At 38.8% G+C, this 18,212-nt stretch overlaps 1 protein-coding gene and 2 long non-coding RNA genes across 15 annotated transcripts in view; 2 read left to right on the top strand and 1 right to left on the bottom strand.

Moving 5' to 3' along the window:
- SMARCA2 (SWI/SNF related, matrix associated, actin dependent regulator of chromatin, subfamily a, member 2) overlaps positions 1-2,085 on the top strand; it is a 190,666-nt gene extending 188,581 nt beyond the window's left edge. For 10 of the 12 annotated variants that reach the window (XM_021064313.1, XM_021064332.1, XM_021064364.1 and 7 more), the window contains one exon: positions 1,157-2,038. In XM_021064313.1, the coding sequence (XP_020919972.1) occupies positions 1,157-1,192 (36 nt within the window). In that variant the 3' untranslated portion in view covers positions 1,193-2,038. Of the gene's footprint in view, positions 1-1,156 lie in introns of all 12 variants that reach the window. The other 2 variants (XM_021064291.1, XM_021064340.1) reach the window with 2 other exon arrangements.
- The window catches only part of LOC110255636, a 126,700-nt gene that overhangs the window by 22,884 nt on the left and 85,604 nt on the right, over positions 1-18,212 (bottom strand). The gene's annotated exons all lie outside the window — the stretch shown is intronic.
- On the top strand, positions 4,166-16,995 carry LOC110255639. Its single transcript, XR_002336215.1, has 2 exons — positions 4,166-5,191; positions 13,847-16,995. It is a non-coding gene; the product is annotated as an uncharacterized LOC110255639 (long non-coding RNA).

Below are 18,212 nucleotides of genomic sequence, written 5' to 3'. Positions count from 1 at the left end.
AACGTGGATGGAACCAGGCCCTGAAATAAGTACCTTTCCCTATGGTACCATATGGAATGCTTCTATTAACATCCTAAGAGGTCACTCTCAACATATTATACAAATCAGTGCTTAGGTCATGTGTGTTTTGCTGCAGGCCATGTAAGTAAATGGCAGAGACTGAATTCAGACCCAAAAAGCACAACCTAGTCTGGTGCACTGTCCTTGGTGGCACAGACTTCTAATACAGTGCCTTGTGAAGGGCCGTCTGCTTCCTTCACTTTCTGGAGGACCTCCAGTTTTCTATCACCCCCCCACTCCCCCCCCAGAAAGTTAATTTTCCATGTGTGCTTGTTTGATTTTCCTTCAAGATAGTGCCCTTTGTGCCTATTAGGAAAGGTTCAGTGTTCTTATCCCACCCCACCCAGCCTTGACCTGGGCACAAGCCTCCTCAAATCCATTTAAAATCCTATGCTTTCTTTAAGTACCATGAGTAGGCATCAAGTGCATGGCCCTTTTATCTTGATGAATTTTCTAAAAACATAGTGCTCGGCATAGAAATCATTAGCCATGAACTTGTACACCCAAGTTCAAGAGAGAAGACTGACGGCAGGCACGGCTATGGGATTTCCAAGCAGCAGCGTGCCCCTTTTCAGCATCAAAGTTGTCGATACCCCTTTGTTAACTGTTTCCAGATGTTGTTTTTTTTTTTTTGTAAGTCAGACAAAGACAAATATCATCTGATGTCACTTATATGTCGACTCAATAAAAAATGATACAGAAGAACTTATTTATAAAACAGAAAAAAAAAAAGTTTTAAAGTCAAATTTAGGATTACCAAAGGGGAAACTGGGGGGATGGAATTGGCATGTCCACACTATGTTCAGAATATATAACTGGAGCACAGACATGCTGTATAGCATAGAGAAATCTATTTGATACTCTGTAATAACCGATATGGGAAAAAAGAATGCAGATAGATAGATATATATAACTGATTCATTCCATTGTACACCTGAAAGTAATACAACATTGTAAATCACATATACTCCAATAAAATTAAAACCAAAACAAAAGAAAAACAAAATGTCCTTTCTTTTCTACAGTGCCTCTTGGTAGTTTCTTGTCTTTTTTTTTTTTTCCTCTTACATTTTTTTTCTTTTATTTCCATTTCTAGGAGCAGTCAGAAGCAAGTGGGACTGATGATGAGTGATCAGTATGGACATTTTTGTCTTGGTAGAACTGAAGTCCTCCTCCCTCTCTCTCGTTTCTACCCAGTAAGTTCATTTGTCACACGGGCGCTGGGTTGTTTCTGTATCATTATCATCTATAAACTAGCTTTAGGATAGTGCCAGACAAACATATGATATCATGGTGTAAAAAAACACACGCAAATCTTTGTAACATATTGTGACCACATGGGCCTCAAAGATTCCAAGGTTAAAACAAACAGAAAAGCTTTTGATGGAAAATATGTGGGTGGATAGTATATTTCTATGGGTGGGTCTAATTTGGTAATGGTTTGATTGTGCCTGGTTTTATCACCTGTTCAGATGAGAAGATTTTTGTCTTTTTGTAGCACTGATAACCAGGAGAAGCCATTAAAAGCCACTGGTTATTTTATTTTTCATCAGGCAATTTTCAAGGTTTTTATTTGTTCGGTATTGTTTTTTTTTACACTGTGGTACATATAAGCAACTTTAATAGGTGATAAATGTACAATAGTTAGACTTCACCTACATAGACATTTTTCCATTTTATGCTCTATGATCTGAAAAAAATGCTTTTTGAATTGTACAAGATTTATGTCTACTGTAAACATGGCTTAATTTTTTTGCTCTTGATTTACAAAAAAAAAAAGTTTTGTTGAAACCGCTATTGAATATTGCAATCTATATAGTGTAATGGATGGCTTCTTTTGTCAACCTGATCTCCTGTGTTACCATTGTGTACCGTCTCCTTCTCCCGAAAGTGTACTTAATCTTTGCTTTCTTTGCACAATGTCTTTGGTTGCAAGTCATAAGCCTGAGGCAAATAAAATTCCAGTAATTTCCAAGAATGTGGTGTTGGTGCTTTCCTAATAAAGAGATAACTGAGCTCAACAAACATTGCCTCTGGTTTTTGAGTTCTAGGGGATTGAAACCCTGGCGCCTAAGTAATAGTTTCCTGCCAAGAGCTGGGCAAGGAAACAAATTTAAAAGAACTGTGAGATTCCCCCAGAATGAACCAGGTGTATCATGAGAGAGGCATCTCTTGCTTTGGTGACTTGAAATTTACTCAGCAGGAGAGATGCTGCCATGGACCCAGTCACACTAAGCCTCTGCTCAATGCGTTCCAGTGGCTTCAATTCTGTTCACTCACCGGAAAGTCTACAGGCACACCTCAGAGATATTACAGGTTCAGTTCTAGACCAATAAAGCGAATATCACAATAGAGTGACTCACATAAGATTTTTAGTTTCCCAGGGCATCTCAAGTTCAGTTTACACTCTACAGTAGTCTACTAAATGTGCAATATCATTATGTCTAAAAAAATAACCATGCACATAGCTTCATTAAAATATACCTTATTGCTAAAACAAGCTAAGCGTCATCTGATCCTTAGTTAGTGCTGGTAGTAACACCAGATCACCAAAACAAATGTGATAATGAAAAAGTTTGAAATATTGCAAAAGTCACCCAAATGTGCCACAGAAAACATGAAGTGAGCAAATGCTGTTGCAAAGTGGTGCCAATAGACTTGCCTGAAGCAGAGTTGCCACAAACCCTTTGTAAAAAACACAGTATCTACAAGGCACAATAAAGCAACTATGCAGTAAGATGAGGTAATGCCTATATATGATAATATGTATTTACAGTATTGTTTAGTATGTAATAAATCTATATTCATATCAATTTAGGAAGATATCAGAAAGACTGGTTCAGTGAACACTCTTCTCTCCTACTAAAATTTAAGTTACTAATCTTCCCCCCAGCCCTTGTTTTTTTTTTTAACTAAACCATTTGAAATATGGCAGAACCATGACAACACTTCACTCCTAAATACTTCATCACAAAGCCCCTAAGAATAAAGATATCTCCTGGCTAATCATAATACTACTTTCCTAACCAAAGAGAGTCATGGTAATTCCTTAGTATCTCATATAAAATCCATCATCACATTTCTTCATTTGTCCCAAAATTATCTCACAATTGTTTTAAAAAGTTTAGCTTAGCCCATTCTTTCTTATAGAAAAAATGGAAGAGTTTTCTCTCATCTCTAAGGGCTTGGTGAAAACTTCATATCTTAGAACTGTCTAAGGAGAACTCTCAGATGCTTACTTTTGTAATATGAAGAATTCCCAATGCATTTTTTTTTTTTTTGGTCTATTTAGGGCCACACCCTTGACATATGGAGGTTCCCAGGCTAAGGGTCGAATCAGAGCTGTAGCTGCTGGCCTACACCACAGCCACAGCACCTTAAGATCTGAGCCATGTCTGCAATCTACACCACAGCTCACAGCAATGCCAGATCCTTAACTCCCTGAGCAAGGCCAGGGATCGAACCTGCATCCTCAAGGTTGTTAGATTCTTTTCTGCTGAGCCATGATGGGAACTCCCAATGCATCTTCCTTTGAGTCTTGATATGTGACCCACACAAAACGCAGTCCTCTTGAGAAACTTTTGTCCCTCTAAATGTTCACTCAGGTCTGAATTCCCAGTTAGTTTGAACATTACAGAATGTTTTGAGTTTTCCTTCTTGGTTTGTTTACAGTTTTCTGACCACAATAGGATTGTAGACCTCCATGAAAGAATAAACCACGTTAGTTTTTCTTACTAAAATGATTTGCTGTCAGTTCAAAGAAATAGTCTTACTTCACTGATTTCTTTTCTGTATTTCCTGTACTTGGTGTACACCTTAGAATCTCTTCTCAGACTAAGAGACACCCAAACCATTATCTCCATGGTTTAGGATTTCTGTCATGTGAAGAAGGTTCTAATTTCCCTTCTGCTGTCTTTGGAATGTTTTTCTCCCTGGCTATAGTAGAAAGGAAGGGCAGGAGGATGGCTCTTTTTGTCTTTTTAGAGCCAAACCCTGGCATATGGAGGCTCCCAGGCTAGGAATCTAATTGGAGCTGTAGCTACCAGCCTATGCCATGGCCACAGCAACGTGGGATCCAAGCCATGTCTGTGACCTACACCACAACTCATGGCAACGCCGGATCCTTAACCCACTGAGTGAGGCCAGGGATTGAACCCACATCCTCATGAATACTAGTTGGGTTCATTAACCACTGAGCCATGACGGAAACTCCGACATCTGCCTATTTTTAACCTGGTGGTAGCAGCCAGCTTGTTCAGCTCCAGTAGCTGAACTAAGCCTAAGCTCTTGGGCTTAGTTCTTCTCAAGAGCAACAGCTTCTAGAAATGGAGGAAAGTAGCTAAGAGCAGCAGGCAACATACTTGATCCTTTCCTAGAATTATTTAATTGCAAGAACCCTGGGAAGAAGGCATAGTTCTTATTCCCTTTTTACCAATACAGATAATGCAAATAAGAGACTGAATAGCTGTAGCTAGTGCACCAAGCAGAACTTGAAAGTAGGACATGTTTCCAAAACCCATATTCCAGGCAACTTTCCCATATCCCCAGTGAGTGAGACCCAGAGCTGATCTTACTGGTAAGTCCCAGGCACCCATTTTGCTTGATACTCGCTTACACAACCAGGCTTATATATAAGTCTCTGATTTCTATGGCTGAGAATGGAACTTTCCTCTAAGATCATTTTCCTTGCTAGGCATCTTTGCTATCCTGGTTACTTCTTAGTAACAAACCACTCTACGAGGACCAGGACCTAGTTCTTTATACCCCACCTGCCACTGGACTCTAAAGGCTACTGAGATCCAGCTGACTTGGGTGGCACCAGTACCCTCCAGGTGATGCTGGTGTGTGCTGAAATTGTGGAAGCACCACTAAATCCATCAGATTCTTAATCCCCGTTATTTCATTCCTGGGAAACAGTAGGAGACCCTGTTGATCCTGATCTTTTCTTTCATTACCGGTACCAGCATATACATCCATCACACTATTGTCATTCTAGTAAAACCAACGTAAGTGGGAATAACTGAAAAGGCAGACTATTCTTTTCTGTCTCTAACACAGCTTTCCTGTCATGTGTGTAACCAGCAAGCAAGCTTCATTTGTGCTTCACTTGAACTTCATTCGGAGTGATAAGGTATAATACTTGGGGGAAATTATTTTGGTCTGCTTAGCAGAAGGGGAGAGACATATTCTCCCCTTAAAGAACCAACGTAGTTCTCATGAGAATTTTATATTAACAGTCATTCTCAGTATACAGATATCTTCCAGGAAAGGCTAATTGTATTCTTCTTTTTAAAATTTACTAAATAACAGCTGTATCAAACCAGATAAAGTCAAAGTTCTGTCCTTGTCCATACATAGTCATAGAGTATATGAATCTCTGAGGATCAATCTCTGTTGTACTTGGGAAGAGGTCATCAAAATAATGGGGTGCACAGTGTAAGAATAATGACCGATAGGTCTGGAATGATAATCTCTTTCCAGGAGAGCTATAGTCATCACTGCTGTGGTTTAGGACATTGAATTTAATGGAGGGTGGAAGTGACATGTTCAAAAGACTGAGCCCTTTAGGCAAAAGTTATCTTTATTCGGCATCATTTTCCGTAAGGATTTTCCAGGTTGAATAAAGCAAGACAACTAAGTCAAGACTATGAAGAAACCGGTTTCCTGCTTATAAACATTTTTTTTTCTAAATATATATACTGGAAAGAGGCCTCTATGAACCAAGACCTCTTATGAAAGCAAGCTCATTGTGGGATTATAAGCCTCAAAGGGAACAGACTCATAGTCTCCTCAGCAAATACATGCATTTTTAAATTCTCTTGTAAACACTTTAATTTCTCTTCCAAGATTATAAAATGGATACGTGTCCACCATAACTCGTAAAATAATACAAAGACAAGCAATTTAGAATTCACCCCACCAGGCAATTGGCTTTCATAGCCTGATGTGATTATTTCTGCCTGTTTCTTCTTGTTCACATAAAAAAATACACAGAATCATATACACTGTCATATGCCAGTTCCTCAGCTATCCCCAAAGTAACCTGTTATTAAGATGCAGCTGAAGTCATTGTTTTCTGCAGAAAGGGAGATCACCACCTTAATGGAGCTTTGGTTAGTTTATTTGAGAAGGAAAGTCAAGGTTGAATTTTACTGAAATTTGATTTAGAGCGTGTACCCATTTAAACACAAGAATTTGGTTAGGATCATGATATAATAGTTTAGGATTGATGGAAAAGGTAAGGTATGGATTTTGAGGGGGGAATCAGAAGGTTTTGTGGGGTAACTATAATGCATGGAGCTTTCTACTGAAGTGCTGATGTATCTCACAGCAAGCTCATATGATGTATCTGGGCAAGCCTCTGCTGGAACACTTAAGTTGTGCTAATGATGAATATGGAATTGTAAAGTCATGTTACTGTGAGCTGTGTGTGGTGTAAATATTTTTTAAGTACCATACAGTTCTCTGCAACTTGCCTTATTTTCCTCCAAGTCAACAGAGACTAAACACATTAATTTTTTTCTCTATTATGAGAACGGTTCTTTTTTCAATAAAATAAATATATGCCCATAAGAAAAGTTAAAGACACAAGTGGGAAGAAAAGTTAAAAATAAAACACAACCAAAAAACCAGAAAATGCTGATACGATTACCACCACGGAGAAGCACTTAAGATTTCCAGTTTCTTAAGCAGGATTTTAGGAGTGTGGAAGTCATCTCTGCCAGTAACACAACAAGAAAAAAGCTAACACACTGAAAATCAACAGTTCTTCTTAGTTCTACCAGAGAACTGAGGTCATAGGGTAAACCTCTGCCTCCCAAGCTGAAGAGACAGGCAGATACAGAGAATCACAACCTACTGGAACAGAAGGCCAGTGACAGAAAAATCTTAGTAACCAGTACCATGAGTGAAATTACTCGGTGATATGGTAAGGATGTAACTTTAAAAAATAAAAGCAACTGGATATCTGTATGTGGGGAAAAAAAGAACAACCACAACGTTTACCCTTATCATATGCAAAATTTAACTCAAAATGAATCAAAATGTATCTCAAATTAAGAATTAAAATATATTTCTAAAACAGGAGAAAATCTTTGATCTTGGTCTAGACATAGATTTTTTAAACATGGCACAAAAAACACGAATCATGAAAGAAAATATTAAAAAAAATCTTTAAAATTAAAAACTTCTGCTCTATGAAAAACACAGTTAAGAAAATGATGAGACATAGAGTAGGAGAAAATATTTGCAAGAAGATATGTAAAGAAGAGCTTGCTCCCAGAATGTATATTAAGATCTCTTACACTTCAAGACAAGCTATCCAATAAAAAAAGGGTGAGCAAAAGATTTGAACACACTTCACAAAAGAAAATATATGAATGGCCAATAAGCACATGAAGATGCTTAATATTCTTCATCACCAAAAAAAAAAAAAAAAAGCAAAATAAAACTGCAATGAAAAACCACTACACACCCACTAAAATGGCTAAAATTTTTTAAAAATTGCCAGTGGGAAGTGTTCACAAGGGTATGGAGCAACTGGAACTCATGCTTTGCTGGTAAAAATGCAAAATGGTAAAATCACTTTGAAAGTAGTTAAAGAAAAATAACTATATGATGTTCCCATGTATGTGTATCATAATTTACATAACATTTGCTCTTCTAAAAGATACTTGAGTTGATGCCAGTTGGGATTTTATGCCAATTATAAATAATTCTAGAAAGTAATTAAACCCACTCTAATTACATTTTTTGTCTCTATTTTTAAAAACAAATTAGGAGTTCCCATCGTGCTGCAGTGGAAATGAATCCGACTAGGAACCATGAGATTGTGGGTTTGATCCCTGGTCTCACTCAGTGGGTTAAGGATCAGGCATTGCTCTGAGCTGTGGTGTAGGTTGCAGACGCGGCTCAGATCCTGCGTTGCTGTGGCTCTGGCATAGGCTGGTGGCAACACCTCTGATTAGACCCCTAGCCTGGGAACCTCCATATGCTGTGGGTGTGGCCCTAAAAGACAAAAGACAAAAATAAAAAGTCAGCAGAACTAGGAAATGTCATTTGTTTTAAAGAAATAAATAAAAACAAATTAGCCGTGTTACCTTAACTGAAAACATTTCCCTTCCAATTACACTGGATTTTAATAAAAACCAAAAAACTAAAGGTGATTGCTCTTTTTTCTTAGTCATGTTTATGCTTGATCAGTAAAAGCTTCAAGGCACTTATTTTCATAACACTTCCATCATAATATTTTTAAAAAGGCCCTGCATTTACCTTGTATTTTTTTCCCTCAAGCCCTTAATTTTTTAAAGGAGATTCTGAATTTAAAAGAGATGCTTATGCTTCTTAATTTAGTTGAATGTGGAAAAGGCTTCTTCAGAAAACAAAGTACCCATATTTTCTCATGTCATTGAACTTTGCATAACAGTCAGAGCTGATCTCAAAGTTCCAAGAAAGCAAAGTCTGGGAACTGCAGTGCCCTGAGACCTAGTTCTTTGCCCTGAGCTAGCAAGAATCTCAATACAAGGGAGTTCTCTTGTGGCACAGTAGGTTAAGGATCTGGTGTTGTCACTGCTGTGGTATGTATTCGATCCTGGCTCTGGGTACTTCCACATGCCGTGGGCATGGCCAAAGGGGGGAAGAAAGAAACTCAACACAAGGTTATTCTCCATCCCAGTCTCTTAAAGAATTTTCTCAGCCTACTGCTCTTGAGGAAGTTGTCTCATAAAGGTCATACCAGCAATCAGTTGTCTCTCTGTGGTGAGGTTATGAGTTTATTGTTTGCTGAGGTTTATTAGAAATACCACAATTTCTCTCTTTTAAGTAGGTTTAGTAGGTGGAATACTTGAGGTGAGTGTAACTCTTAGGGTAAAATCCATCAGAGAAGGGCAGCATGATGTAATCATCAACATTTAAGTAATTCCCAAGAATTCATACTTATTCTAGAATTTTTAAGGCTGGTTTATTTGACAAAACAATGGAACTTCATAAAAGAGCTTTCAATATTACACTAATTCAAAGCATGGGCCCCCTATATAAATAACTACAACAGACAGTCTGAACTTAGGATGGTTTGACTTAAAAAGTTCTTCAACTTTCCGATGGTGTGAAAGTAATACCCATTCAGTTAAAAACCATACTTCAAATTTTGAATGTTGATCTTTTCCCCATGATGTGGTATTATTCTCTCATGATGCTGGGCAGTGGTCATGGGCACAGTTCCCCATCAGCCACACCATCTCAGGAGAAACAACCAATACACTTAAAACCCCTCTGTACTCACATGACCTGTCTGTCTGTCCTCCCTGCCTCTCCGCCTTCTTACCGTCCTTCCTCCCTACCTCCTTCCTTTCTTCCCTGTCTCTGCAGTGTATGCAAGTTCCCAGGCTAGGAGTTGAATTGGAGCTGCAGCTGCCAGCCTACACCACAGCCACAGCAACATGGGATCCAAGCTGAGTCTATGACCTATACCCCAGCTCATGTGGCAACACCAGATCCTTAACCCACCGAGTGAGGTCAGGGATCAAACCTGCATCCTCATGGATACTAGTCAGGTTTGTAACCTCCAGAGCCACAGTGGGAATACCCACAGCTGGTCTGTTTTCCACTTTAAGTACAGTATTCCATAATCACATGAGATTTTCAACACTTTATCATAAAATAGGCTTTGTGTTAGGTAATTTTGCCCAACTGTAGGCTAATGAAAGTGCTCTGAGCACATTTAAGGTAGGCTAGGCAAAGCTGTAATGTTCAGTAGGTTAGGAGTATTAAATGCATTTTTGACTTATATGTTCAGCTTACAGTTGGTTTTTCAGGGCATGACCCCATTGGAAGTCGAGGAAGATCTGCAGTTTCAGAAAAGGACTAGCCGAGTAGAATGTCTTAAGGCACAATGCGGTTTCTTTCTCTTAGAACAGCATGAGGTTGTAGTACATTGGCAGGGAAGGATGAACTTGAGGTGTCTAATTCTGAGCACACATTCCTTCAGTTTGAATCACCCCACAGGACTCTACAAAATTTCTTTGGACTTCCCAGGACATTTCCTGAAAGTCTGAGTTCTTAATAAACCTAAATTGAACTTAAATTCAGGGAGTTTCCCTGGAGTCAAATACCAGTTTCCATTGCTTAGTCTATTCCCACTTTTCTGCCTGTAATTCTCCTTTGATGATTTTATACACGACATACAGAGAGTATTCCACACCAGGTCTTATGCTCAGTATAAGAGAAAATATCAAGGAGAGTAAACTCCAGTAACTGTTTACATCTCCCCTAGAACTAAGAACACTTCCTGCCCACTCTGCCATAAACCAATTCTTCCTGTGAAGCCAAGGGTCTTATTAAAGGGAGACAGCCCAGCTTACCACTCGTGCACTGGTGTCTCATCACCTCCTGAGTGCCAGACTCTTTGGCCTTTTTTAAAAGGCTGAGCAAGTGAAAAACACAGCATCTCTTCTAGTTTCCAGAATGGAAAGGAATCACAACTTGGACTTGGTTCTAAGTTGTTTCACTGTTTACTCCCAAACAAGCAATCAATTAGTGTAACGGTGATACTCTGATAAAGAGACTAGTAAATCAACACACTGGATAAAGATACTGACATGAGAACATGTCACTCTGTGGCCTGTTTTGGCTCCCGGAGGTGTGTCTAAAGTTCTTGGTCAACACACCTTACACAGAGAGGAGCCCACTGAGCAGAGCAACTCTAATCTCCAAAATTTCTACAAGATGTAATAATAACTAGTGATAGTCCATGTACATAAAAAGCATGCCCAACTATGTCATATTTTATCAATTCTAAAACTTATATTTTTCCATCCTTGAAAGACATACCAATATCTTTTAATCTATGTTGTCATAAATTTGATTGGCAACAATTTTTCCTAGTGATAAAATAATAATGTATGTGTAATTCTTGGCATCTTAGAGTCAGTAAGACATTGGGTATTTTTTTTTCTTAATACACAGTGTGTGTAGCAAAGTTATATAAACCCTTCCACATCTTTTTCACTTAATTTATCTTGAAGAACATTCCAATCAGTACATAGAGAGCTACCTCATTCTTTCTAACCACTGCACGTATTCCATCATGTTGTTATCATAACTTATCTAGGCAGTTCCATATTGATGGGACATTCTGGTGGCTTCTGGTCTCTGTGTATTCATTGTTGCCAAAAATGATGAATGCTTTGAAGAAGGGTGAGAGCCAAGTGCTGTGGAGAAAATGTGAAGGTTTTGTGGAAGATATGCAATCAGGTTTGAGACTGAATGGGGTGGGGGTGAGACATGGAACAGGTCAAACTGTTCCTGGGATTTTATCTGGGTACGCCAAGGGAAAGCTGCTCATCATCTTTCATGGGAAGACCATGCTTGGAATGTGCAGATTTCAAACAATTCACATGAAATGTCTCCCCTGGAGCTTCTTTTCCTTGCCCAGAGCCCACTTAGTGATCACAGAATATGAATGCCAGTGTCACTGTCCTGAAAGGACATTGGAAATAGTCATTACTCACTGCCTTCTTTAGGCTCACATAGGGCACAAGGAACTAGATCTGCAAGAGTAGATGGTGAAGGTTTTTAGCTACATGACAATGATGATGACTGGGATAAGACTGAGAAACGTGCAGTGGGTTCCTGAAGAGGAGTGAAAGCACGAATGCTGAAGAATGAAGACCAAGGTGAAAGAAACTAACAAAATGAGGAAAATGAAATCCAAGTGGCCCAAGCTTAAGACATTTTATCCCTCCTCTCTGCTGTCTTCAGTTTTGGGTAGGCCAGGATTTGAAAAGAGTACCAGCTTTCCAGTTCAGAACAGAGAGTGCCTCATTCCTTAACTCAGCTTTTCCTTTCCCATTCCAGTCCCCCTTGAGGAGTGATCATTGCAATTGCTTTCAATGAACACTGCTCTAAGCTCTCAAAGACAGATCAATAAGTTGATAGATTAATAGATTAGATGGATGGATGGATAGAAAGATGTATAAAGAGGCTCATTTAAATCTTTGCAACAACTTTATAAGGTAGGCATTATTATTATTCCTGTTTTACAGACTGGAAAACAGAGATTTGGAGAAGTGACCTCTCAGGATCATTCATTTAGTCAGTACTGGAGCTGGGATCCAGTCTCTAGGCCGACCAGTTCCCAGAGTCTTCACTGTTAACTAGCCCTTCAACTACAACCCCCACCTGCCGCTCAGAGTCCCTTCTCTGGGCTGGACTGGACACTCCTTAGAGGATACAGATTGTATTATTCATCTTTGAGTGAGCCCTCCTCCTCCACCCAGCTACATAATATGCCCTGAATCAATACATTAACTAGAACACGTATATGCCCACGCCAGAACAGAATTCACTATCAGCTTGCTCCATCTGATCTCAGCACACAGCACCTTCTACTGCATGAGCCACTCCCCAGGCAGGTTCATCCAAAACATCAATCTGATCATACTTCTCATTAGCTTAGATCATTTAAGGTTTCCTAGGGGCAAATTATAGGTCTTTAACACAGCTTACCAAGTCCTATAAGGCCTATCTCCACATCACTGCTTCAGCCTCTCTAACGCATGCTCCCTGCCCCACAAACTATAGTGTAGACTAGCACTGGACAATGGAAATGAAACATGTACATAGTTTTAAACATTCTAGTTGCCATAATTTTTATTAGAATATAGTTGATTTACAGTGTTGTGTCAATTTTTGCTGTACAGCACATTTACCCAGCACATTCTTTTTCTCTCATTATCTTCTATCATGTTCCATACCAGGAGATTGGATATAGTCCCCTATGCTATACAATAGCACCTTGTTGTTCATCCATTCTAAATGTAATAGTTTGCATCTACTAAACCCCAAATTCCCCGTCCCTCCCACTCCCTCCCCCGCCCCTTGACAACCACAAGACTGTTCTCTATATTTTAAACCATGAAAAGCAGCAGGTGAATTCAATTGTAATGATATATTTTACTTAACCCCCTATGTTGCCAAATATTATTTCAATATGTCATCAATTGACATATTGAGTTTTTTTTTCATACAAAATCTTTGAATAGCAGTATGAATTTTACACATGGAGTACATTTCAGTGTAGACGACTACATTTCATGTGCTCACTGATCACACATGGCCACCATATTGAATGGCACAGCCTAAGCTATGGTTCTCAGACTTTAGCTGCATCACATTCACCTGGAGAGCTTGTTAAATCAGATTGCTGGCGCCATGCACCCCCTCAGAGTTTTTGATATGATAAATCCAAAGTGGGCCTGAGAATGTGCCTTTCTGGCACATTCACAGGTGGATACCAATGGTGATCTCTGGACCACACTTTTGAGAACCACTATTCTAGATCAGAGATTAGAAGCTAGTAGGCACAGGTTGGATTCCGCTAGAAAACCATTTTATTTGGACCACCACACAGTGGGTTTTTTAAAAATTTTAAATAATGACCAACATTTAAAAATAGCTAGATTTCTCCTAAAAATCTATACTCCAAGCTTCTACTGAAAAAATGTATAAAATTATATAGGACTGTAGTTCTGCCTGGCAACAAACACAAGAAGCAAAATCACACGGGCCTTCTCTGGAAGGACCATGAGGGCCACTTGATTCTTTTACAATACTCAGGCCTCTGCTGTAACTGAGTGGTCATCCCCAAACCTAGGCCTCCTGGACTTTTCCCAGTTCCAAACTACACAAAGCTCTCCCTTGCCTATGTGACATTGACACATAATTCCCTCCTGGAACATTCTTACCAACACCATCACGCCCACCTGGCTAATTCCTTCTTATCCTGCAGGCCTTGGCTGAGATGAAACTCCCTCCAGAAAGTCTGTTCTGCTGACTGAATGTGTCTCATCTGTGTGCTCTCCTAGAAGCCTTGCTTCTCTGGTTAAAGCTATCACAAGGTACTGTAATATTTCACTAGCTTCCCTGCCTCACCCATCATCCTATGAGTTTCCTGAGGGGAGGGGAACCATTTCTTTCTTATTGACCACTATATTCATAGTGCCTAGTCCAGTATCAGGTCTTCAATAAATATTTGTTGGCCAAATGAATGAACAGAGACATAAAATAGCTAGGAGAGCTTTAATGCTGTCTAGCCTTTGACTTTCTCCTAGGTGGCTGCAATGGAATCTTAGCTTTATTCCTAATTCTAGAGGTAACAACTACAGAAATGAAAATTACAAATTTTAATTAATTTTCCCTTAAAACTGAAGTCCAAACTGAAGTCTTTCCTCAGATGAAAACAGTCAAAATTGTTTTAGGGATTATCAGAATTTGGCACTCAAAGATGACAGGAGAGAGAAGAAGGAGGAGAGCAAGAGAGATTGGTATTTCACATCCTTACTAGCCAGTATAGTGGGCATTTAGGAAATCATACAGTCATAAAAGGCAGAAATTCATAATCTAGTGGAGAAGATAAGTCATGGACACAAGTGTAACAAAAGATAGGAAGAGTCAAGCATCATATGGAGGTAAAGAATATCATATAAGAATTGAGAGGGAAAAAGTTCTTCCAGCTTGGAGTGAGATCTGGAAATCTTACATGATATAGGTCACATGTGACCTGATCCTGCATTAAGATTTAAAAGCTCTATGTTCTTCAACAAATTACATTTCTTCCCGAGCACATTCAAAAATACATTTTAGTCCCTTTTTAAATGTGTAATATATGAGAAAGAGGGTTAGTTTAAGAAAATAAAGTATGAAGACCCTAAAGAGCAGGAGTTTGGATCTAGCTTTGCCAGGAGCTAGTTTGTAACCTTCAGAAGTTTCTTAATATTTTTGGACTTGAGTTTTCTCATCTGCAAACTGAGCAGATAATAAATGATCTCTGAAGTCCTTTCTGGCACTAGCATTCAGTGAGTGTCTATAGTCTAATCCTTTATGCTGATTAGACTTTTGTGGTTAAATGCAATTAGTTTTGCTATGTGCTTCACGATAAATTCAGGCTCTGCAATTCTTCATTATGCACAGAGGCAGTCATGTCTTATTGCTTAGTAGACAAATGAATTGTCAATTTTATATGAAGAAAATTATTAGAGATTATGTGTCTGGAGGGAAAGAGTAACTCTTACATTCAAAAGTGAAATAATAACTTTGGAAGTTCTTGAAAAGACTATTGAAATGTTCTTTGGAGTCATATAATTAAAAAAGGAAGATTGCATGACTAGGTTCCCAGACGCTGCAGAAATAGGCAATGTATGTCATTAAGTAGATGTTATTTCATTAGCCCTGACTAGGTGAAAGGGGGAGGAAGAAAGAACATGCTGATATATTTTGTCCAATTTATTAAATCCTTGGAAATGGTATTCAATCTATTTTAAGAGAAATCTGCTAATGAGAATGACCAGAATTTACACCCTTTCTTGTTTACTTAACACCTGCTTGTCACTAGTAAGGGTATTTGCTTTGAAGCAATGCTCAAACGAATGAAATTAAATAGCCCAGGAACAGGTAGATGGAAAATCAATTGGAAAGCCCTATGTAACTTCACTCACTAGTGTTGTTTCACTTAACCTGGCTATATACCAGGTAGTATTCAGGTACCCTTTACAAAGATGGAGTTACTCTTGGTCCTATCAAAACAGCTCTCTAAGAAGTAAGCCTGTGGACGTAAGAAACTTCAAACTGATTTCTTACTCTTAAGATTCAGTTGCTTTGCTGAAAACTGAGACTATAGAGAAGATTCTCAGACAGTGGGATAGCCAAGTAGCACTGATGTTTCAGTGTCTTGCCTTTGGAACTAGAGTATAAATATACCCTTCTCCCTGATCCGTGAAATGCAAATAAGTCACAAGCATGAGGAAGTATACAGCTCAGAGAACAACCTAAGCCTTGGCTCTTTGTTCATCAAAACTCAGGCACTGGCCCAGCTGCCTCACAATGGACTTGGCAGTTGAGGTAGCCATGGCCAAGAGGGTAGAGACAAGCAGTAAGCACAGTGGGACTTCAAAGAAACAGGACCAGGACACTGAAGGGCTTGAGTTGTCTGGAACTGACTTTAGTGAGTTGCCTAAAGAAATTCAAGAAAGCTAAAGTAGAAAACAGGAGGACAGAGGACCAGAGAAGTCACCCAAGGTCAGAGGATGAGTAAGTGACAGACAGTGGACTGCAGCTCATTATCCTGCATTCTTACTTGGTTCGCTGGATAAAGATGGGCAGGGACTTTATTTAACTTGGAAGAGAAAGTGGCATGGTGAGATTTAGAGTCACACAGGCCTGTGAACTGTGTGGGGAAAGGAGTGATGCACTCAAAATGCCTGGCATGAAGGTGACACCCTGTGGGCATTACCACCAGTTTCTCACCACCAGTCCCAATGAACAGTCCAATGGAAAACCTCACTGATAATTATTTTGGATTTTCACCACAAGGCTTAAGAATAAACTTTCTTGACCATATATGTAAGCACGTGGAAAAGACAACCCATGTTTACTAAACAGTGACGTATTATTTTTTTAAGCTTTTTACCCATTTGTTTTTTTCTTTTAACCCAACAATGATAATACCTGCTTACTTTAACTTACTCTGTACTAAACACAGGTCCAAGTGTTGTTCTAGAATTAATCCTCAAAATAAGCCAACAAGGCAGAGACTATTATGCTTTCTATTTTTCATATGAGGACAGCAGGCATGAGGTTAAACAACTTATCCAAGGTCACTTAGTAAGTGGCAGAGCCAGGACTCAAGCAGACAGTGTGCTGCCAGAGCCCTACCCTGTTGTTAATCCCTCTGCAAGGCTGCCTCCTGACACACACATGCTATTCTTTATTAAGTGCACAGAATGTAGACCTAAGACATTATTAAGCTAGATTCAACAGAAACATGAAACACTTAAGCGCACTTATTACCAACTTTAGAGACTAATTAAAATTTATTCTGGGGAAAGACTATTTTAGAGTGATGACAAATCCACAATAAATTAATTGGCCTGGAGCTGTCAATATCTCTCTTTTCACCAAAGCTTATGTTTCCACAAATGCGTCCTCAAAAGAAGCCAAAGTCCAGTGAATCACATGTTATCCTACCTATCATCATTCATTCGACAAGAATTATTTAGCTCCTGATATGAACAGAGTATTGGGTAAGGCTTGCTAACACATGCAGGCCATGAAAACAAACAGGAAGCATGACTTTGTCCAAAATATTGAGAAGCCTGTGATCATTACTCTAGCCAGCATGATAAATGAAATAAAATTAAATATCACTCTCATTATAATTTTGGTTCCATTCAGCACAGTAAACATTTGCCGATGAAGAAATTGAAGGGGAAGGTTATTCTATTTAAGAATAGAACCGGAATCCCCGTCATGGCTCAGCAGTTAGTGAAACTGACTAGGATCCATGAAGATGTGGGTTTGATCCCTGGCCTCACTCAATGGGTTAAGTATCTGGCATTGCCATGAGCTGTCATGTAGGTCACAGATGCAGCTTGGATCCCAAGTTGTTGTGGCTATGGCACAGGCCAATGGCTACAGTTCAGATTGGACCCCTAGCCTGGGAACTTCCATATGCCATGGGAGTGGCCCTAAAAGACAAAAAAAAAAAAAAAAAAAAAAAAAAAAAAAAAGAAACTTCAAGCAGCCTTAAGCACTTTAGGAGCACCATAATAATAGCTATCCTGGTTATTAATAGATATTCAGTATTGATATTATGTTTACTCCTAAGTGTCCCTCAACAGATCAATGAATAGATATGGTTCATATATATAATGGAATATTTGCCATAAAAAAGAATGAAACAATGCCATTTGCAACAGATGGACTGAGAGATTATCATACTATGTGAAGTAAGTCAGATAAGGACAAATATTGTGTATCACATACATGTGGAATCTAAAAAAAAAGTACAGATGAACTTATTTACTAAAGAGAAATTGATTTATAGACATAGGAAACAAACCTATGGTCAACAAGGGAGGCAGGGGAAGGACAAATTGGGAGTATGGAATTAATAGATGCACACGAACATATATAAAATAAACAACAAAGATTCACTGCATAACACAGAGAAATTTATTAGATATCTTGTGATAAATTATAATAGAAAATAACTTTTAAAAGAATATAGATATATACATGTACATATAATTGAATCACTTTGCAATACACCTGAAACTAACACAGCAGTGTAAATCAACTATACTTCAATACAAAAATCA

The sequence above is a fragment of the Sus scrofa genome, chromosome 1, assembly GCF_000003025.6.
Source record: "Sus scrofa isolate TJ Tabasco breed Duroc chromosome 1, Sscrofa11.1, whole genome shotgun sequence".
NCBI classification, from domain to species: domain Eukaryota; kingdom Metazoa; phylum Chordata; class Mammalia; order Artiodactyla; family Suidae; genus Sus; species Sus scrofa.
This window is presented reverse-complemented; position numbering and strand designations above follow the sequence as displayed.